The sequence below is a fragment of the Cebus imitator genome, unplaced genomic scaffold, assembly GCF_001604975.1.
Source record: "Cebus imitator isolate Cc_AM_T3 unplaced genomic scaffold, Cebus_imitator-1.0 Scaffold618, whole genome shotgun sequence".
In the NCBI taxonomy this organism is placed as follows: domain Eukaryota; kingdom Metazoa; phylum Chordata; class Mammalia; order Primates; family Cebidae; genus Cebus; species Cebus imitator.
In genome coordinates, this window is record NW_016107933.1 from 478,531 (window position 1) to 501,585 (window position 23,055).

The 23,055-nt window shown below is 52.6% G+C and overlaps 1 protein-coding gene across 1 annotated transcript in view; it reads right to left on the reverse strand.

The window, feature by feature from the left end:
- Nucleotides 1-23,055, reverse strand: part of ADAMTS2 (ADAM metallopeptidase with thrombospondin type 1 motif 2) — a 217,386-nt gene that overhangs the window by 70,760 nt on the left and 123,571 nt on the right. Inside the window, exon 4 of the mRNA XM_017517128.2 lies at nt 17,127-17,329. Coding sequence (XP_017372617.1) covers nt 17,127-17,329 — 203 coding nt within the window. The remainder of the gene's footprint in view (nt 1-17,126; nt 17,330-23,055) is intronic.

A 23,055-nucleotide genomic window follows, 5' to 3' on the forward strand; every position in this document is an offset into this window, starting at 1 on the left:
CCTGAAAAGTCTGTCGGAATCCTAGGGGACGAGGACCTGCTGCTCTGTGGCTTCTCTGGGACCCCCTGAAACAAGAGAGCACAAGGCTGTTCTCTCTTTGGCCCCTTTGGAGGCCAGGCTTGGACCACCAGGGTGGAGGCAGAGAAGAGGGTGCAGCCAGAAGCTGGGGGAGAAAGGTCTGCTGGCCTCTGAGGGGGAACGTCTTCATCTGTGCCCATTGCATGGTGCCGAAACGGGGCTGCCAGCGCCTGGGCTCGTCATGAGAATAAACATGCCCGCTGCAGATCTTCATCCTCTGGCTTCTCAGCAAATGCTTCAGAGGCAATGTGAGAAGAAACATGACTCTTGCTCAGAATATCAAACTATTGTGCAATGGAAATGGCCAGGATCAGAATTACCAGAGTCAGGCCGTACGTCAAAAAGTGAGGCGGTCAGAGCCCCTCCCTCTTTCAATACCCAGTGCAAGCACATGCTGCCCAGGGCCACCCCCTCACTCCTCAGACAACATCCCCTGTGCTGGTCCACACCCTGCTGATACCTCTGCAGGTGCCTCAGGCTGGGCACGGGGCTCCTCCACTCCTAGGCCAGCTGATCAATGTACAGAGCCCAGCAGAGGCTTAACACATATGTGCTGCGCCCCTCAGTGTGGCACTCCGGCAGGCACATTGAGAAGACAGGTTGCATTACAAACCTTCTTGGGTTTGTACTAACAACTGCAAGAGGCTGCCCCTCCCCCTCTCCTGAATTTGGGGGATTAGCAGAGCATGGGGGGAATATTCCCACTCTGAGGTCAGATTGCAGGGGTGCCAGCATGGGCTGCCACAATTCTGCCATAAGACTTGGGGGCAGTGACTTAACCTGTCTGGGCCTCAGTTTCCTTATCTGTAAAATGGAGATAATAATTGTCCCTGTGTCTCAGGGTTGTTTCAGTTTGAAGCAACAATGAAAGTGAAATCCCAGCACCTAGCACAGGTTCAATGAAATTGTCATCAAATTACAAAAGGGTCCAATAGCCTGAGCTGCTTCCCCCATGAGCAGAGTGGTCCATCCAAAGTTCATTCTTACATTCACCCTGGCTCTCCTCCTGGCCATCACCATTGGGAGGGGTCTGAGTGAACAGCTTGCATGTGCCCCTGTGTTTTCCAGGGCTGGAGGGGCTGCTGTGCCCAGGCACATCTGTGAGGGTGACCCAGCTCTGGAGCTCTCCCTGCTAGCTGAGTCCCCTTGGGGAAATGACAGCCATGCCACCACTTAGGGCCTGACCTTGCCACTCGCTGACTGGACGCCTCATCATAAAAAGAAATGCTGCAGAATAGGGAAGGATCAGCACTGCTGAGGCCACAGGACACAGGAGGACACGGGCGAGCCTGCAGGCCAGAGCCCAGTGTCCCCCAGGGGCCTCTCGGCTGCTGCAAGCCACTGACAGGGAAAGGCCGAGAAAAGTCAGGGATTCTGATTCTTGCTGGCAGTGGCCTGGGACCTCCCTGCTTCCCGGGAACTCTGCTGAGCTAGTCGGCTCTCCCTGAACAGAGCCCTGGGGGGCTCAGCGTGGAGTTTCCTTTCAAAGAGGGGCCCCAAGTGGCCAGGCCTCGTGCTACCCCTGCCCTGGCATCTCCCCACGCCCATCTCAGAGCCTGTGCGGCACGACCCATCCCCTGTGACTGAGATCGGTCAGTTGGGTCGGTTTGGGCGCCACCGTGTAATTTGAGAATAGTGCAGTTTTATTCCCCTGCACATCATATTCTGCTGCTGCTCTGTCACTTGTCTGGCCCAAGGAAAGAGGGAAGAAAAATGCCATTTTGGGAGGAGAGGGCCATGGCACCAGGAGACAGGAACAGTGTGGGGGAGGTGGGCAGAAAGCATCCTGCCAGGGCAGGGGCGGAGCGCTATCCAGGCTTGGAGCCCTATCCCTATCACTGTCCCTGCCTTAGGGTGAGATGCAGATAGTCCCTGGGGCTCTGGGCTCTGTTTCCTACTGAGATGAGACCCTCTCCTGAGGGTGAAGGCCAATCCACATCGTGGCTGGGCAGGTGGTTAGAACTGGGAGGAATCTCATGTTAATGAATGGACAGCACGAGAATGTCCCCAACTCTGGAGGGGTGTGTATGGGTTGCAACAGCTCTTGCTGATGAGGGCCGGGAAGTGGGTAGCTGCAGTGGCTGGCAGAGGCTGCGGAGTGGACACCACCGAGTCATAGGGCTTGGACTGGGCAGGGATCCAGGACGCCTAAGTGGCCCAGGTGCCAGACCTGACCACCTCAGAGCAAAACTGAGGAGGACTTAGGCCAGCCTCCCTCCTCCCCAGGCATCCGTGCATGGTGAGGAAGAAGAGAGAAGCCCTGGCAGAGCAGGTATGAACCCCTCCGAGACTGAGAAGCCACGACAGGGGCCTGCAGGCCATCACTTTGCACTGTGCCCCTTGACCCAGGCAGGGGCTCCCGAGGCACTCAGAGGACAGGGCATGATCAAGAAGCTTTGGCAGGACCCTGCTCACAGCATTACAAACTCACAGCAAGGGTTGTCTGCTGCAAGCATATGCCCCCTGAAAGTGCAATCGTGCAGGGTGCTTCCAACGCCCAGAGCATAGATGTTATGGCGCCTCTTGGGCTTGGTGGGAAACGGGTTTGCCCATCTGTGCAGCAGGTTCCACGTCTCCCTGCACCACCAGAGTCTGTTTAGGGGCTTAGTTCCCTTGCCAGACCCTGGCAGATGGGAAGACGGATGAAATCCTGCCCCTGGCTACCCGGGAAACCCAGAACCAAAGGAAGAGGGGCTGAATTATGCACAAGTGTCCCTGATCATTTCTTCTCAGGCTTGGAAAGGCCAGCATGGGCAGCCCACAGGCCAGGCTCACTGCCAGGCGCGGGCAGGAGGCCGTGCGGGCTGCACGCAGACTTACTTCCTCCTGTCTGGCTGCTGTGAAGTTTCCCGTGCGTGTACTTCCCCACCCTGTGAGCATTCCCACAGGCACCGTGTGCTGCCTCGGATGCTGTCCCATCTCGGTCACTTCCTGGCACCACTGTGATCTCAAATCACCTTTGTTAGCTGCCTGTTCATCTCCACTAGACAGGGAGCTCTTCTATACCCTTGCCGATGCATCCTGAGTGCCCAGTACTCTCGTGACTCCCCAGGCTTCAGAACCAAAACCAAGCTCAGCTGCATGCGCCTTCTCCTTCCTGCCCCAGTAGGCTCCCCAGGGTGGCCAAGGGCTGGCACCTCTTTTGCACAAGTGGCCCTCTCTGTGTGCAATGATGCCATCCCCACTTTCCACTTGGGAAACATCAACTCTGTGACTGAAACCAGCTCAAGGATCATACCACTGTGACTATCTCCCTAAGCAGGTGAAGACAGCTGACCTCCTCCTTTGGCTGCCAAGGCCCTGTCCTTGCTATACCAGGCAAGCAGGTGGCCCCCATGAGAAAAAAGCTTGTCCAGGACAGGAGCTGGTTGGGGCAGTTCCCAGACGTCATGGGTGAGTGAACAACTGCTCGCCTCGCTGGTCTGTTCTGATCTTCTCTGCCTGTGCCAAGGACTTCCCCACGCACAATACCTTTCCACCCACACCCTGCAAGTGAGTGTTATTATCCCCACTGTGCCAGTGAGGAAGCCGAGGCACAGAGACATGGAGAGGCTCATATGAGTGGGCGTGGGAGGCAGCACAGAGGCTCTCAAGAGCAATGTGGCAAGTCTGCTGCAACTAGAAACCATATCCCTGGACCTGGCTACTCAGACGTCAGCATCAACGACGGAAACACAGCACAGCCTCTGGCATAGAAGAGAAGACACAAGGGCACCAGCCACCAGGACTTCTATACCCACAGATAGAGTTCATTTTTTATGGGAGTCTCTGAGATCACAGTTGCTTTATGGGAATTCATTTACTCACTCATTCGAAATAGATTTACTGAGCACCTCCTATGTGCCAGGCCTTTTCTAGGTACTCAGTGAAAAAATCAGGTGTGCAGACCCTCTCTGGGCTTGATACAAAGTCACTTGTGGGAGCCCCTAACCCTCCTGAGACACACCCCCAAGGAGACCCCTGGGCTGGGGAGCAAGACCCAGGACTGCCTGACTCCAGCTCAGCTCAGGAGGCACCTGGGAGGGGCCTTGGGGAGTGATAGCCCATGCCAGGCCAGCCTGGGAACCTGGCGCGGCACATTGCCTCTTCTTGTGGCTCAGCTGTCAGTTCCTTGCTGGAGCCTGGACAAGACAAGCTCTGGGGCTGCCTCAAGCTGTCAGCGGGACTGTGGATGGCTGGCCCTCCTTGTCCACAGAAACTCTAGCTCCCACTTTGACAATCATTAGCTCCCCAAGGGAGGCCAAGGACAGGCTGCTGGGAGGCTTCTGCATCAGCTGTCAGGAGGCCTGAGGAGGAGGGAGGAGGTGGGGAGAGGCCCACTTAGGGGGAGGGTGCCATGCATTTCAGGAGGAAGCAGAGGCGAGACCCACTCACAGGACCCCCATCCATGTTCCCCACCTGCTCACCATCACTGCTCTGTCGGCATCCCCAGACTTGCTGGAGCATGCGCTCCCTGCGGGCTGGACCCCGTGCTCACCACGATATTTGCAGTGCCTAGGGCTGCTCTATCTGTGTGTGCTAAAGAAGTGAGTGGGCAGGCGGCCGGGCGAGCCTCAGAATGGGAGGACACTGTAGACGCAGAAGCCAAGGCAAAGCAGGAGGCAGAGTGGGGGTCTACGGGGACAGGCAGGCGTGGCCAGGGACTCCAAATGCCATAGGGAGGTCAGTGAGGCCTGAGGTGAGAACCCGTGGAGTGTCCTAGAGGATTTGAAGCTCTCCATCTTCAGGCCAGAACAGTGTGGGAAGACCACACAGGGGCTACCTTCCCACAGGTATGTGACACTGTGCTCCGGCCACATCTGTCTGCGTCTCAGTGACCTGATGCAGGCAAGGGAACCTCACACGGCCGCTGGGGCAAGGTAGCGAGGTCATAGACATGCCTCCTTGCACAGGGCCAGCACATGCAAAAACAGTAAATGTGAGTCTCTTCCTCCTCAGGTGGGGAGAGGTGCTTCCAAGGATAGAAAGCATAAGCCTCAAATCTAAGAGATGAGTCCATCTTTGTAGACCACAAAGCGACCTTGCAGCTGCCCTCCAAGCCCCCTATGCTCCAGCAGGGCCCAATCTGTGCACCGTGATCCGCAATGCAGACAGACCTTTGCACGTGCTGTGCCGCCACCCAGAACCCTCAGTGGCCCTTGTCTGAGGAGCCTTCCCAACCAGCCGCCGCAGGCACCCTTCCCTGCTGAGATCGGACAAGTGTGAACTGAGTGTAATCACTTGTCCTGACCCTGCTCCCCATTCTACTGTGCTCTGAGCTCCCCCAGTGCAGGGAGGCAGAAGCCAGGGGTTCAGGGAGTGTTGAACATAAACGTGACTGAGGACAGCTCTCAATCTTGGCTTGCTCCTCCACGCCCGTGCTCTGCTGAGCACTTTCCTGGTGTTCAGATCGAGTGGTGCTCCCGACAGCCCTGGGAGTTGGCACCGGCCAACACAGGGCACAGCAGGCAGGCAGTCACCTCCTTCCTTCTAGGCTGGAAAGAATACTCGGGCCACCCACATGCCAGACTTGTCCTGCGGCCGTGTTCTGCTTCACCTGTGCAGTGTGGGTTCTTAATTTCAATTTGTGGCCCACATTGAAAAATAATTAGATTTCCCATAAAATTAGATTTCCACCTTCTCGTGGAAGAAAGAGCTGGCACCAGTGGTCTGCTTATTCCTACGGAAACACAAGTGAGTGGAACCAGGAGGAGCTCTGCAGGGGAGCATGGCCTCTTCTGTCGCCCCAGTCCCCACCACTCCCCACAGCCTTCAGCCACCTGGGCCCCTCCTGTCTGGCTCCTGTGAGCATGTGAGGGCACTGCCCTCTTCTGAGCCTTGGATGCAGTCTCACACACACCACTGGCCCTCATGGCTGTATGTATGGCGCCACCTCCTGGTGGCGCACAGGGCCAGGCTCTAAGGCCCGCAGGACAAGCATGAGGAACAGAAACATTACCAGCAACACCCCTGGGGCCATGGCATCACTAGCAGACCGTGAACACTGCTTGCCTACCCCCACTTAAGGGAACCATGTCTTCATGTCCAGTTTCAGAGATATTTTTCTCTTTCCCAGAACCAGAGTCAGAGACACGTGAACTATGACTTGGGGCGACGCCTTCCGCCTGGCTGGTTTGCAGCTCCGCGGCCAGTTTACGAGATTTCCACCACAACCAGCCGAAAACATTCCTGTCCGGCCACTGCCTTCCCCATCACCACCATGCGGTCTCAACGCTCCTGAAAGTTGGTGAGAAATTGAGCCCATATGCCTTCTGATTGTTTGCAAACCCTGGCAAGGCTTTGGTAAGTCCAGGCCAATTTCTGGATTAAATTAGAAAAGAAGAGAGGAAAAATATCTAAATCCTGGCACAGACAGAAATCATTCAAAAAAAAAAAAAACTGTTGAAGAACATACTGTACAGAGAATGTTCTCATGCTGGGAGGGGTCAAAGGTTATAGCCTTGATTGATGGCACAGAAGACCCTTGGATTCCATGTTCTCCATTGGGCTAGGAGCCCATCTGCCCTCAGATGCTTTGGGGCTCAGGCATTCTCCCAGAACATAAGCAGTTAAACAGCCGGGAGAGACTATTCTGCATGCCCAGAAACCTGCTCCTCCTGCTCTGCTGTTCTACAGTGGTTAAGAACAGTTCATTCTATCTTTTAGAAAGAATCCCTAAAGTAACCTCACTGGTCCTTTGAGCTGACAAGGCTAGCGTGGGGGTGGGCTGGGGTCTGAGCAGTGCAGTATGCTCAGTATTTCCCTAATACGTACACCCACATTCACTGATGTAGTGAAAGGTACATGCTAACTTTGGAGGCCTGGGGCCATCATAACTCAAGGCAGGCACTAAGCAAGTAGATTTCTTCAGAGCCTGGTAGCAAATATCCCTTTAGCACCCCATAGTTAATGTTTCCGCTTTGTGGGCTGCATGGTCTCTGCTGCAACTATTCAACCTGCTGTTGTAGCACAAAAATGGCCCAGCTCATAAATAAATAGGTGTGGCTGTGTTCCAGTAAAACTTTATTTATAAAAACAGGTGAGGGGTCAGGTGGCCCTGGGGCCGGAGTTTGCCAACACAGCTTTAGAATCTCCAGGTTACTTTGAAAAATTCATGTAAATTTTGCTTTCATGCAAGTAATATGTCCAAATTTACTTTAATGTGAACTTGATGTTTTAAAATGCTTACCATCCAGAAAAGGGGCCACTTCAGTGGGAGATGCCTTACATCTGTCTGGTGCCTCTGGCAGGCCTGGGAGGACACGTTCCCAGTAGCAATAGGTTGAGCACTGGACTTGATGTGGGCTGGATATCACCCACCGCAATGGTCTGCCTCCTGTCTACAAGGAGTGCAGTGGGACCAGGGGCTCACACAGACAGTTCAAGGTTTTTGTAGATCCTGATATTTAAGCAAGACACTGAGGCCTTAGGCTTCTCAGGAAAGGGTAGGATTGAAATAAGTGCTTTAGTTAAATGCTTGAAGCCACAAAGGAAGCTTCGGCCTTGGGCCCAAGCTTTATATTTCTTGAAGTCTTGGCACAGATAGATTTCACTTTTAAAAACATATCTGTGGCCAGGCATGTGGCTCGTGCCTGTGCCTCCAGCTACTTGGGAAGCTGAGATGGCAGGCTCACTTGAGCCCAGGAGATTGAGACCACCATGACAGCATGACGCTGTCTCTAAAAAAAGCTTCAAAACATAGTCAGCCATGGTGGTATGTGCCTGTAGTCGTAGTTGCTTGGGAAGCTGAGGCTTGAGGCTGCAGTGTTCTGTGATTGTAGCACTAGACTCCAGCCTGGGTGACTGTGAGACTGTCACTGGGTGACTGTCTCAAAAAAAAAAGCATATGTAAACATGTTACTTTCACAATGGCTCTGATCTTCCGAGGCATTCATTCCTGCCTCCCATTTACCTGAGCCTGGAGAAGAGTCCCTGTCTGTACCTGGTGATGAAACTCGAGGTGCCTCAAACATCTGAACTGCATCCTAGCACGGCAGCCTGGCCTGTCAGGCCCAAGCCCACTCCTTAGGGGTGCCCAGGCCCATATACATGGCCACAGCATCTAGTCTGTGTGCAGAGACTAGCCCAGGCACTGGCAGAACAAGTTTTTGAAAATGTGGGAAATATCTAAGCCCTGGGGTCAGTAGCAGGCGTGTTCAGCAACAGCAACTGTGTCCCAGCCTGGCAGCACCCAGTACTTCAGGGAGCATCTTTCCAAGCAGAAAGGGTCAAACATGACAGTGGTCCCCCAATGCCGTGGGGGGGCGCTGGGGAAAGGAGATCCCCTTACCCTCTGTGCTGGGCCCAGGGGAGGCAGCAATGCATGGTGGAGGCTGAAAGCTGAGCCAGAGTAGAAGGCTGAGAGACGCAGAATAAAGGCAGAGGGGATAGAGTTCACTCTGCCGGTGACAGGGCTGGTGGGCCAGCAAGGCTGGACGGGCCACACATCTGCCCATGGCTCACACCCTATCCTCCCAGCCCTCACAGTGCTTAGGAGGGAGACCCCTCTGCCCTCAGACGGGGGAATGTGGGCATCTCCAAGGGGTCTCAGCCTCTCTGACCAGGGTCAGGGCCGCTGCGGCTCAGGAGACTGGACTCATCCCGGGGTTGCCAGCAGCCAGGAGGGCTACAGCTGCCTGTGCTCAAAACTCAGTGCAGGCCGGATTCGGTGGCTCACACCTGTAATCCCAGCACTTTGGGAGGCCGAGGCGGGTGGATCACTTGAGATCAGGAGTTCCAGACCAGCCTGGCCAACATGGTGAAACCCCGTCTCTACTAAAAATACAAAAATTAGCCGGGTGTGGGGTGAGCGCCTGTAGTTCCAGGTACTCGGGAGGCTGGGGCAGATAATTGCTTGAACCTGGGAGGCTGGGGCAGATCCTGCCACTGCACTCCAGCCTGGGTGCAATGAGCCAAGATCCTGCCACTGCACTCCAGCCTGGGTGACAGAGTGAGACTCTGTCTCAAGGAAAAGAAAAAAACAAGACAAAAAAACCTCAGGGCAGAGAGCTTCTGTGAACCATGGCCCGCCCCTGCCTGCCGCAGGCTCAGCATACACCAGCACCCTCTTAGCGCGGCTGGCTTCACCTGGGCCTCGGAGGCATGTAGACGTGCCCTAGCAGAGGCTGGAGAAAGACCACAGAGAACGGGAGCCTGAGGTCAGATGCAGGGGGCACATGTAAGGCCACCAGGTGGTCCATCGGGCTGTGGGGTCTGAGCGCAGGGCTCAGGTTCCTGGGTTCGACCTGGGGACAGGCTGACTTCATAGATGACCAGGCTCCATGCTCAGAAGGCCCCGAACTTGGGGCTTGACCCTCTGCAGCTGCTGTCTTGAATTTCCTCATCATCTCACCCCAACATGCGTGTTTTGTAAGTGAAGGCTCCTGGAGCAATGGAGCATGGTCCCACCTCCCCAGGACAGGCTCTGAGCTGCCCCCAGCAGGTGCAGGGTCAGGCATGTGTAGCCCACGGCATCTCAGGGCAGGCATGGTGGTGGCCATCCTGCCCAGGGCTGGCAGGGAAGAGGCATGTCTGGTGGATGGCCAGCCAGGGCCCAAGTCTCAGCAGAGGTGAGCCTCTCATGACTGACACCTGCATAGAGATGGGATTGGCCTTGGCCACATGCACTGGGCTGGAGCAGTACACCAGTGGGAAGGGACGTGCTTGGCTCTACTTCCCCAGACTCCCCTGGCCAGGGAGCAGGCAATGTGTTCTTCCATGGGTGGCTGCAAGCTCTCAGACCCCAGTGGGTGCACCTTTCATGCTGGGGGTACACTCACTTTGCTAGCACCCCGTACTTGAGGAGCATTCCCTCAGCAGGACTCCACTCTGTGGATCCTCTCTTCCTCCTCCCAACCTCCCTGAGTCTGGCCTGTGCTTGTCAAAAACTTCTGGTCAGCCTGAGACACCCACCAGGGATCAGCCACAAAATACACGTTTGTTTAATTTCAGTGACTCCAGATAGAAATTAAACACTCTAATATTGCATTTAAAAGAGCCATTGAGCAATTTACAATGAATAAGAAATTCATGCTAATAATTTAAGATTCCAATTTTTGTTCACTTAGAACAACATTAAAAAGCAAATTAAAAAACAGCAAGGACAGAGAGAGAGGGAGACTAAGGAAGAAAGGAAATGGCTTAATAGGCCCTAGTACCTTTTTATGGCACTTTCCTCTGCCCTTTGAACAAGCGATCCCACATTTTCATTTTGTGTTGGGCCCTGGAAGTTACCCGCCAGCTCTGCCTGTAGGCCAGTGTTCCCCACTGGTAATATCCTGATGAGTTTTGCAGTAGGCAGATGTTTCAAGAAATAAGAATGCATTGCAGATAACACATTGGCTTCTTTGAATTCTCTATCTTTCCTTTTTGAGACAGAGCCTCACTTTTGTCACCCAGGCTGGAGTGCAATGGTGGGATCTTGGCTTACTGCAATTTCCACCTCCCGGGTTCAAGTGATTCTCCTGCTTCAGCCTCCTGAGTAGCTGGGATTACAGGCTTGCGCCACCACACATGGCTTTTTTTTTGTATTTTCAGTAGAGATGGGGTTTCACCATGTTGGCCAGGCAGTCTTGAACTCCTGACCTCAAGTGATCTTCCCGCCTCAGCCTCCCAAAATCCTGGGATTACAGGTGTGAGCCACTGCACCCAGCCTATCTTCTTCTTACTTTGGGAGAAATTCAGGTGGAGGGCTCTATGCCTGAACCCAGGTGTGACAAGAACAATCAGTGGTTGGTGAGGAACTGGAGCTTGGGAAGTGCTTCTGCTACCGAACAGAGCAGAACCTCAGAAGATTAATTCTGGGAAGGGCAGGAGGCACCAAACACATCACCCAAGGGAGAAGCTTTTCCCATGGGAAGGGAGAGACTGCAGGATCTGACCACACACAAAAATGTAGGCCATCAAAAAACTATCCCAGACAGAACAAAACCAAAGGTAAACAACAAGGCTGGGGAAAATATTTCCCACACATGTGACAGATGAAAAGTTAATCTACTTAAATACACAGACTCTTCAGATGAATAAAACACCCCAAAATCCCATGGAAAAAAGGGCATGAATAGGCCAAGGCCAAAAAATAAAACAGTCTCTGTTTACAAATACATGCATATTTTTAAATGCAGGCTCATTAACATCAAGTAAATACAACTTACAACAAAAGTATATCTCAGTTGTATTAAATTACCATGGCTCAAAAGAACTCCATGGTGTGAGGAGGTGGGGAAGACAGGCATTTGCTCAATAAAGCATGAATAGATGAAACCATAACGGAGAACATTCCAGCAAAGAGAGCTTTAAATATGTGCATATCTGTTGACCAGGGTCTCCGCTTTCAGCAACTCAGTTTAACGAAGTAAGTAAGCATGAGCGATAGATTCAGCTCTAAGATCAGGATACCATTAGTGGAATATCTGAACTCTAACAGAGAAGTCAGTTTTGTTCTGTGAATATGTCATATCAGTAATAAGTTAGGTAAAACATGTGCTACAGTCATATGGTGCAATGTTATGCAATCATTAAAACAAGGTAGTAGACAGTAGTCGCCGGGAGAAGACATTCACATATCTACATGAGCTTATGCTTTTAAAAAAAACGGCTGGCTGTGGTGACTCATGCCTGTAATCCCAGCACTTTGGGAGGCCAATGCAGGCAGATCACCTGAGGTCAGGAGTTCGAGACCAGCCTGGCCAACATGGCAAAACTCCGTCTCTACTACAAATACAGAAAAAAAAATTAGCTGGGCATGGTGGTGCATGCCTGTAATCCCAGCTACTCCCGAGGCTGAGACAGAAGAATCCCTTGAACCCGGGAGAAGGAGGTTGCAGTGAGCCGAGATTGTGCCATTGCACTCCAGCCTGGGCAAAAGAGACCCTGTCTCTAAATAAATAAGTAAGTAAGTAAATAAATAAGCAATCTGTGTTAAATATAGAATATTTTGATACATACTTTTCTAGATGTAACGAGGAAGGTAAGAAAACTAGACCCAGCAGGGGCTGCCGGAATGGGCAGGTAGGTGGTTGCCTAAACCCAAGAGCCCCTTTCTGTGCCCAGGTGGCCCTCGTGAAATGCTCCATTTCTAAACCTCTCTCCTTCCAGCAAGTCTGAGACAGAAGGGCAGCTACATTTTTCCCATGGATAAGGGAATATCATATCTTACCATTAACACAGAAAGTAAGCAGGCCCTCCAGTGATGTCCACTGCCCCTGGAGCTCGAGGCAGTGCCCCCCCACCTCTGGAAGATGGTGGTGGCCAGCCTTGCTCGCCTCAACTTCCCCCACCTGTGCCTCCATTCTTCCAGTAGGCCCCATTCCTGCCTCAGGGCCATGGTGCCACCTGCCCTCTCCCCCCAACCTGGAACATGCTAGCCCCATCCTACCTCTTCCCACATCTTCCCATTGTCATTTGAGTCTCAGCTCCCATGGTACCTCCTGGGCACCAGCCCCTGACCTCCTGTATACAGTGGCCTGCCTTCCCTACCCTTCTTCCTTCCCCATCTCGTAACTATTTTATTTTTTTCATTGCATTTATCATTATTTGAAATTATCTGTTTTCCACTTGAATATCGTCTGTGTCCCCCTCCCCAGAATACAGGGTCGCAGGGTTGTGTCCTGTCATGGCCACGGCAGCACCCCTTGCCTGAAATATAATAGACACCCCATAAACACTGGTCCCCCACAGGGATGGTAACCAGGAGCACCAGACAGAAGAGGATGGCTACGCCGGGGATCCACCCCATCTCTGCAGCTGAACACAATACAGCGCACACCACGTTTCCTCCCTCACATCATGCTGTGGTGTGGGGTGGGGAGCCGGAGCCTACATTGTAGCTGCACCTACTGGGACATATGGCTTCCAAGGTTTCCATGGCAGGGGAGACAGAGATGTAGGGGACTCCAAGCTCTTATCAGCCTTGGACACAAGTGACTCAGGTCACTTCCTTTTACACAGACCACTAGGCAAAACTAGCCATGCAGCCCCACATCACCTGCCAGGGAGGCTGGGTGGGGGAGGGGAGCACAAGGGTGTTCTATGAGGCTGAATGGCCTGTGCCACCCCTGGACCCCATATCCTAGCCCAGGCTCTGCCAAAAAGAGATCCCAAAGGGAGTCACCCCAAATGATAGGGAAACCCAGGCAGTGCAGGGCTGCCAGGGTGGAGCTGTGCCTGCACTCAGCCCATCTCCGCCTCACCTCCTCCTCAGAGCCTGCATTCCCTGGGTCCCCACCATCCAGGCGCCTACCAGCTTGTCCTCCCAGGGCCTGATGGTCTTCCCCAGGAGACAGGCTATGCCACCACTCAGCATCCAGCTCAGTGGGCAGCTCACTGCCCAGGTCTGGATGTTGATGCTATTCCTTTCTGTGTTAGTTTTCCTTCTAACAGTCAGTCCCCACTGCTGCAGGTCTGCTGGAGTTTGCTGGAGGTTCAGTCCAGACATTGTTTGCCTGGACAAAGATTGCTGCTTGTCCCTTCCCCTGGCAGCTTTGTCCCACGCTGCGGCTTACATCTAGGTGCAAATTAATTCAAATAAAGTAGCCTTTAGGCTGGCTACCATAAAAAAAGAAGACAAGTGTTGGTGAGGATGTGGAGAAACTAGAATCCCTGTACACTGTTGGTCGGGGTGGTGGGGGGGGCGCAAAATGGTGGAGCCAGTGTGGGAAACAGTGTGGAAGCTCCTCAAAAAAATTAAAGAAAGAAAGAATTGCCCTGTGGTCCCAAAATTCCACTTGAGGGCATATACTCAAGAGAAGGGAAAGCAGGGTCTGGAACAGCCATGTTCACGGCAGCGTTATTCACAGTAGCCTATGAGGGGGCAACCCAAGTGCCCATGGATGGCTGCATAAACACAATGTGGCCTATCCACCCACGCATGGGCTACTATTCCTCCCTGGAAAGGAAGGACATTCTTATACGTGCAACGACATGGACGGACCCTGAGGACATCATGCTAGGTGAAATACACCAGACACAAAAGGACAACCACTGCATGATCCACTTACATGAGGCACCCAGAGTTGTCAAAATCTTAGAGACAGAAAGTGAAGTGCTGGGTGCCTGGGGTAGGGGGGAGGGGAGGAATAGGGGGCTGAAATTTAATGGGCACAGTTTCAACTTTACAAGATGAAAAGTTCTGTGGATGGTGGTGGCAATGGTGGCCCAAACACGTGAATGTGCTTATGCCACTGAATCGCGCACTTAAAAATGGTGAAGACGGTGACTTATTTTTAAAATTAAAATAAAAATTCTATTGGAACAAATAAGAAGTTAAATTAAACATTCATTTCTTCAAGGACACCAGCCACACTTCAAGTGCTCAAGAGCCCCAGTGGCTCTTGCACCAGATGGGACAAAATAAACCCCTCTCCTCTCCAGCACTGCAGGAAGCTCTGTCCCACGGCAGTACTCTGGAAGGTCAGCCTTTCTCAGATGCTCCCACTTGCTCAATACCCCTCCTCCCCCAGACCACAAAAGAGTCTGGCATGCCTTAGATCCATTCCCAGGACTCTCCGGGTGTGCACAGGCTATCAGTGAGGACACGGGGTATTTATTAATTGTCAGGGCAACACCATGTTCCAAGCACGGCCGCACCTTATCTCCCTCACCCATGCTGTGCTCTTGCGGTGGGAGCTGGGGCTCAGATCAGAGGCAGAGACTCTCCCTAACCCTCCGTGGGTCTCTCAAGCCCCAGACTCTCTGCCATGCCCGCTGCCTCTGCAGGACACCGCCGCTGTGCCCGGGACAAGCACACCGTCAACACAAGTTTGCTGAATGAATCAGTGCTCACTTCTGTGTGACAGGGGCGCGTGCGGCCCAAATACTTTCTCAACGTCTGAGACTTGTCTCCTGAAACACTTTCTTTGTTGTGATAAAACTCATCTCAACTTAAAAGTTTTTGTATTTCTCATACTTTCCTAGAAACAGACCTTCCCATTATCCAAAATGGGAGTATGGCTGGATCACTAGGGTTGGAATAAAGTTGGATGGCAAAACTGAGAGAACGTTCTAGACATCCTCCAACCAGCTGTAGTGACAGAGAGACTTCAGCACCAGGAGAAAGGCCTCTCTGCCTCCGCCGGCCTCATGAAGGACTCACCACGGACCCCACCTTCAGCCAGCAGCCTCGGTGGACTCTCAGAAGCGACCCCTCCTGGGTTGTCACTAAATTAAATAGCACTACTGTCAGGATAACAAAACCACATTTTACGTGGAAACTAAAAACATGTTCACCCCATTGAGAGACTGAAAGTCATATTCGCTGACATTATCTCATTTAATCCTCACAACAACACCCACAATGAAAACATGGTAGAGGAGAAAACCAAGGCTCAGATGATGGGAGCAGCTTTCCCGGTGACGTGCCTGGAAAAGGCGAGGTCAAGAGTCACCATTGGACTGTAATTCCAAGCCCAGTCCTTTCCCTGCTGGGTGGACGGCAATATAATGCTAGGTAAGAACTCATATTGTAAGGCAGACAAGATTTTATACCCAAGTCTCACAGAAGTAGTGTGAGGACTTCCTACGATAATTTAGCATGGCAAGCGCCCAGGTGGGCAGGGCACACAGTCACATAACAGCAGCTCGATAGTTGTAGCCATTACGGTTTTATTGTTATTATTATTATTACATTGAAGGTACTTTCCAAAAATGAGATGACATTAAGTATGACAACACTCTCCCAAATAAAATGAATTCTGCAAATGCGGTGGACGTCAGCCCCCTGTGCAGATGAGAAGGTGGGGCTCCAGAGGGTTCGTTGACTCATCCAAGGCAGGTCAGGAGGAAGGTGAGAATGAAGGTGGGGTCTCTGTCCAGTGTTCAGCTCACTCCCATCCCCGCCTTGCCCTTGAGGTGTCTTTTCACCAGATCCCTGGGGACTCTGACCCATGTGTCAACTTGGTTCCTGGGGGCTCACTCCTGGCCCAAAAAGCAGAGCTCAGCAGCAGACCATGAGCAGACCTCCACATCCCTGCTGCCTGCCTCCAGCCTGACCCCAGAGGACCTCATTCATGCACAGGTTTGGATACACAGCACGGGGCTCTAGAGCCTCCCACCTGCCCAGCCTCCATACCACCTCCAGCCCTCCCTAAGCCCTGGCTTCCTCCCACAAATGCCCCCCTGCCCACTAACGCCCCACTGGCAACATCTCACATTCCAGGCTGTGTCCTGGTCCTCCCCCTCACCTCTTCTTTTCCCTGCAGGGCTCAGCTGAACCAGTCTGCCCTCTTGGGAACCTGCGTTTTAAAGACTGGATGATCCTCATCCCCACAGTGGCTCTGACCGCGTGACTCGGGGAGAGGAAAAAGCCTGCACACCCTCGACGCACACGTGGTTCAGAATCCTCATACCCCCTGCTCAGGTTGTGTGGGGTGTGGAATGAGGTGGAAGTGGTTCTTCAATCTCTTAGTATTAGGCAGACAAGAAGCAGAGGCCCAGAAGATGGGGGTGACACATAGACACCCCATTCAATAGCCCAGACTCACAGGGGGAGAGGATTCCCTCCCTCATCTTCAACTCCTCCCACTGACAGCTTCAAGGAGGGACTCTGGGTTGGTGTCTGGCCCTCACTCTAAAGCACACTAATCTCCACTTTAAACAGAAAGGGAGCTTCTGTTGGTATCCAGTGGAAGGTGGGACTCTCTAGCTGGGGCTGAATAACGTCGCTTTACTATGAGATAAGCTTTTAGGTAAAATGAGGTTTCCTTTTCCAATAATTTTAGTTTTAAAAAGTGGCAAACATCAAGAAAACATATTTTTCAAATGACTGGACTTTGAATGACATTTGTCATTCAAATGACTGGAGTTTGCATGAAACTGCCTTAGCATATAAAGAGCCTCGCCAAGGTAGAATTATCCCGCAGTTTGCAGATGAGAAAACTGAGGTCAGGGATGGTCAGCTTGTCTCACCCGTGGACCCAGAGAGCTTCCCTGAAACAGGGTCACTCACCTCCGGCTAACAAGGAAATCAACACAGCCTCAGGGCGCCTGGCCCAGCCGGGCCTCTCTGGCCTGCCCAGCCCCTGGTTGACCCTCCCCGCCCCACCCTACTCCCCCCACCCAGCCACCCCACTCACGATGTTCATGAGCGTGAGCAGGTACTTCTGCACGTGCTCCTTCCCGTGGAACTGGACCACAGAGTCGTCCACGCCCAGCAGGACCTCGATGTTGTAGTTGTCATCCGCGGCATGCCTGCGTGCCCTCCGCCTCGAGCTGTTGACGCGCTCCTCCAGGACACCCAGGGCACGGCTGAGGCTGTCCAGGCTGTCCAGGGAGGCCCCTGCAAGGAGAGTATGCTGTCTGCAGCAGCAGGGCAAACCCACCCAGACACGACACCCACTAGGCGCCAGCTCGCCACTCTCATTTAAAACTCGTAGCACCCCGAACTGAGGGTATTGTTCCATTTTACAGAGGAAAGCGAGGTCCGGAAGAAGGCGACAGAGACTTGACAAGCTGTCTCAGATGCAGCAGGGCTCAGACAGGTACCTCTGTGACTTTGAAAACTGCTCTTTCCCCAGCCCCTGGTGGCAACCCCAGCCACAGCAGGGGCCATAGCGGCCTCCACATGATGGATCAGGCCTGCTGAGGCCGTGAGAGACCCAGCCCAGTGTCACTGTCTGCCTTGTGGAGCCCAGGGCTGGCACTCAGACACAGAGAGGCCAGGAACCTCAGCCTGCACTGCCTGTAGCTGGAGTGAGCAGAGCCACCTCTTTTCCCTCCCGAAAGGCTGCCAAGTGCCAAAGGACTGGTGTTCCAGGTGTCACCGCCAGCTGTTATGACTGGGGAAACTGAGGCCCAGCCTCAGCTGTGTGTGTTCCCCAGTGTCTCCTTGGGTCCCTCCCAGAACTGTCTGCTCAGTCCTCCACTGAAGCAAGGCCCCTCACTTCTGGGCTGTGTCCTGGGCCCCTCCCCCGGTGAACTGTACCGCCTCTGGTCTGATTGATTTGTGCCAAGACCAAGAAGAACCCCTCTGTGACAGCTCTGCTGCAGTCGGCCCCTGGGCTGCCTCCCAGGGGTAGCCCTGGCCACTTGGGGCTGCCATGCTGGGGAGTTAGCCTTGGTATTGTCCCTGCCTTCTGTGCAGTATAGTTTCTGCCCTGTTCCGGGTCCTGCCAGGCCTGGAAACCACCCTGGACCAGACTTCAGTTCCCAGCTCTCCACACACCTCCCTCTAAAGGCCAAGAGAGGCTGACTAGGCTGACCTTCAGCATCGATGGCAGCCCCAGATCACACTGCCCACTGCCCCCCCAGCCCCAAAGTCTTGGAAGCCCCCATTCCCTTGCACTGGTCTCTGTGTCCAAACCAGGTCACAGCCCCAGGGTCCTGCTTCTCCATGGCATTCCCCAGGCAGGTCCTCAGAGACTCCTGGCCTGGGATAGACCCAGGGCTGCAGGTCATCGTGACGTCGCCAACCCACAGGGTGATGGCCAGGTCCCGGGGCCCCTGCAGCTGAGGTGGGAGACCAGCTTCCCTGCAGCATCACCTCTCTACAAAGAGTCTTCCAGAACAACTCTCCTCACTCCCAATGTCTCTCATCTGCTGCCTTTTCCAGGCAGGGACAGGCACTCCCTCCCTGTGAGGATGGCCCAGGACACACCCTAGAGGCAGAATCAGGCCTCTGTCACTCAGACAGTGCTGGCATCGGGCCCTCACCCTAGAACACACTTCTCACCCCGTGCTGACAGCAGGCCTCTTGGTGGACATGGCCATTTCCGTTTTACAGATGGGGAGACCCATGGCATCCCAGTGTGGCTGACTCTCAGCCAGGAGCTTTCTCCTTGCACCCTGCAGCCTGGCTCAGACAAGACAGGCTGAACATGAGGTTTCAGGCACAAACCTGCAACCCGGCTGTGGGCAAGACCAAGACAGACAGTGGAGTGTGAAGCAGAAGGTGAGGGCTGGGGCAGAGAAGGGGAGTAAGTGGGGCCAGGGCTGAGCAGCTGCTGGGGTTCCTATACCTTTGGGAGTCCTTGTGCCACTCCCAGCTCTACAGTTCTATGTCCCCTCGATGTACACACACATGCACACACACGTATACATACATATGCACACACATGCAGGTACACAACAAGGACTGCCCAGGGCCCCTCCAGTGACGGGTGGGGCTTGCGGGCCTGCAGGCAGGGCCGTGCGGAGTGAGCAGTCTGCTTAGCTGCCTGGAGATGATTCAGGGCCATCCATGCCATTCCCAGAGGGAGAGACGGCGACTTAAGCCTGACAGGGGTTGAGGAATTGCCACTCTATTTTTATACATTTATTTCTTTGCATTTTCCATGAACAGAGACAGCTCACCTTCAGAATCACCTTGGGAAGCAGAAAGATGGTAATTTCCATAGGAAAACTTCTTCCCCTGGGACACAGGCTGGACATTACCCTCTGCCCTTGTCAAGCTAGGGGTCACATATGGGCGGTCCTATGGGACCAGACTACAGAGGCACTCGTTGAGGCCATGTGGTACCTAAAGTATTCCTTATTTGGTTGACAGTATTTGAAAAATCTGAGATTTCCATGTTTAAAAAATCTAGAACATCCAGCTTCTCTTGAGGAATTAGGAGATGGGGCACCCCAGGAGTAACCTGGGCTGTGAATTGAGGGCCACACCTGGAGACAAAACACACAGGGCTTGGGTCACCAGGCCACCTGCCTGTCCCCCTAAATGTCTTTCTGGCACCAGAAGGCATCAGAGTGTGTCCTCTTGGCCCTAACCCCAGAGTCACTGTGCAGTAACCCCTACAGACATCTCCTGTAGGAGGGCTCTGGCGCTGTGTTGGGCCAGAGCAGGGCTGGGGCACATCTTGAGGCTGCTTCTGCGGAGCAGGCAGAGTTTTAAACTAAATTGTATGCTGTAGGCCCACTAAAAACAGCAAAGTTTTCTAAAGATGCTTTAGAAATGTCAGTTTCACCTGAAATAGAATTATTATTGTTGTCATCATTTTAATTTTGATAATTTTGAGAGGAATTTGGAAATTACATTCTAGAACAGTCCCGCTCCGCCCAGGACCAGTGCCTAGAGAGATGGCCCAAGGCCCAAAAGCAAAGCAGATGAGGAGAGGGAGATAGGGCCCTGGGTCACCTGGCAGGTGACAGCTGTGCCCTGAGTCTGGCCCCCAGAAAGTCAGGCTGGACAGGACAATGGGAGAAACTCTAAGGGCAGGGAGATCTGCGATGCCCTCTGGCCTGGGGCAACAGGAGCCCTGGCCCAGACACCCTCCTGCCCTCCTCTGTCCTAGCAAGACCTGGCAGTCAAGCTGAAGCCCCACCTTGTCAATCACAAATGCCACCTCAGTTTTTCCCACAATGGCCTTGATCCTGAAGCCCAGGCTATGAAGAGACTCTGACCACATGCTGGCCCTTGCAGGCCTGTCCCCCAAATAGAGCCTTGCTATAGGGAGCTGTGGCCGGTGGACCTGGCATGGTCCTGAGCCAGCTTCCTAGTGATCCCTTTGAAGTCAACCTTGGCCTTGGGCATGCCCCCCTGCACTGGTTGCCTACCTGGCCTAAGGGCCCCTGTTCCACTTAGTCCCTCGAGGCAAGAGTGGGCCATTTGCTGCTCTCACCTCCTTCACTGGGAGATCCCTATGCTTATAGCCCAGCCCTGCTGAGCTGTGGTGGCTCTGAGGGTGGGTGCAGTGGGCAGGTGTGGGCTCTGAGGGCAGCTGCAGCGGGCAGGTGTGGGCCCTGGGGGTGGGTGCAGTGGGCAGCTGTGTGACCTGAGGGCGGGTGAAGCGGGAAGGTGTGGGCCCAGATGATGGGTGCAGTGGGCAGGTGTGGGCTCTGAGGGCAGGTGTAGTGGGCAGTCTTGGGTTCTGCAGTGCTAAGGGCGGCTGGGTGTTCCCTGTCCCCTGTGCCAACCCCAGGCCTATGCCTTTTCTGGGCTGGCCTCTTCACCTGGGATGCCCTTTCTGTGGCTGCTGCTGCTGCTGGCCAAATTTAGGCCCCCTGAAAGACCCAGAAGGAAGGGAGCCTGCTGCCTCCCATGGGACTCAGAGCTCCTGGAAGACTGAAGTGTGTTCCACCCCATCTGCCTCCTTCACAACCCTACTGCATGCCACTGGGGGACAACAGGGACAGGGGCCGGGGATGCTTAAAACCTTGAGAAGCACACTGTTCAGTGACAGGGCAGACTGCTCTCCCCTCTGCATGGGATGGCTGCCCTCTCATTGCTCTCTTCCTCCAGGTGTCTGCTGAAGTATCAGCTCCTCAGGGAGAGCTTTCCTTATTTCATCCTAAATTGAAATTGCCCCTCCCCTGATTTCTGCCGACAGCACCCCCGTTCTTCCTTCCTGTGATGCTCCACCACGGGCAAGTCTTGCCTCATTTGTGAATCTTCCTGTGCATTAATTGACTTTCCCTCTCAGACAGAGAAGCCTGGTGGATGGAGGCCATGGGGTCTGGTGTGCCTCAGTTTGCCCAGTGCCCCACAGATAACTGCAGGGCTGTGAGGGGCCGGAGCCATGGCAGAGAGATGCTTTGGGAACAGAGGGCCCAGCAGAAGCGACCTGGGGGCCTCTGGGGAGCTGGGAGCTGGGCTGGAAGGAGAGGAAGGTGCAGCAGGGCCGAGAAGGCCACACTGGGGGTAGGGGGCTGAGAACAGTGGCCAAAGTGTGGTGCCAGTTGGAGAAGCACGAGATGGAACAAAGTCCAGCTACAAACTACTTGCATATGGTATAACCAAGTCAAAATGACCAGGAGGAGTTAAAACAAGTGGGGCAAAGAAACACGTACCATGTAATTGCCAACCAAGGCATTTAAGGAGATAAGCTGATAAAACACCTCATGAAAGAAATATAAAAGATACGAAACTTTATGCACCTAAGAGCTTCAACCTGATGCAAGGAAGAAGGGACAAGGCCACAGTGATATGAGTACTGTAATATATCTATTCCAGACAAGTCTGATACAATATTAGATAAGGATAGAAACTATTTGAATTAATAGGAAAACATAACATTCAAACCCAACAGCCAGAAAACATGTCTTTGTCAGGCATATATGGGAGAAGTTCCACATTTTACTACACATTAGGTCACAAAACTCAAAAATTGTGCCCACAATCACCATTACTGAGACAAAATCAGAGATAACAATAAAACCTCAAACCCTAAACATCTGAAATTAAAAGCACAGTCTTAATAAGCCTAAATAGAAAATATACATTCCACTCAAGTAGAAAACCTGAATAAACCAGTAACCTCAGAAGAAATTGAAAAAGCAGTCAAAGAAATGCTTCCATAGAAGAGTTTTACCAAACCCACAAGGAATAAATACTTCTCATCTTACATAAAAGAAGTATGCAAAGATCAACACTTTTCTTGAACATAGAAATAACCAGCTAGAAAATAAAGTGTAAAAAAGAGCTTATCAACCATAACAACAAAACCCCCAAGTATCTATGAATAAACAAAAACTAATCAATGTACACGAAAAGTAGCATAATATAGTCTAAAATCTCCAAAAACACAAAAGAAGACCTCAGTAAATGAACATACATTGACATAATCCTGGATTGGATTTTGAGCCTCCTCCAAATGAATCAAGAAATTTAACATAATTTTCATCAAAGAATTGTTAAAACCCAACAAAGTGATTCCAACATTCATCTGGAAGACGACACGTGACACTAGATAGAAAAATAATGAAAAAGAATGATAATGAGGAGGTATGTGTCTTTCGAATTTATACAATGTATTATAAAATAATATTAATGGAAATGTGGTGGTGTCGATGTCATGAAAGAAACAGATTGATGGAGCTGAATAAAACTTAAAAAACAGATCCAAGAAATGGGGGGCTTCCAGGTAAAAATGGCTGCTTGAACACCGATATCTGATTTGGTTCCTTCCTAGAATCCCATTAAAAGTTCAGTAAAGAAATAAAAAAAATTTAAAGCCACAAGCCTACAAGGATAGGAGGAACAGGAGGGGAAGCATTAACAGGGGAACTGTGGGAGACTGGAAACAGATTGGCAAGTGGTAACAGACTTGGTACGTCAAGAAAGTTGAATCG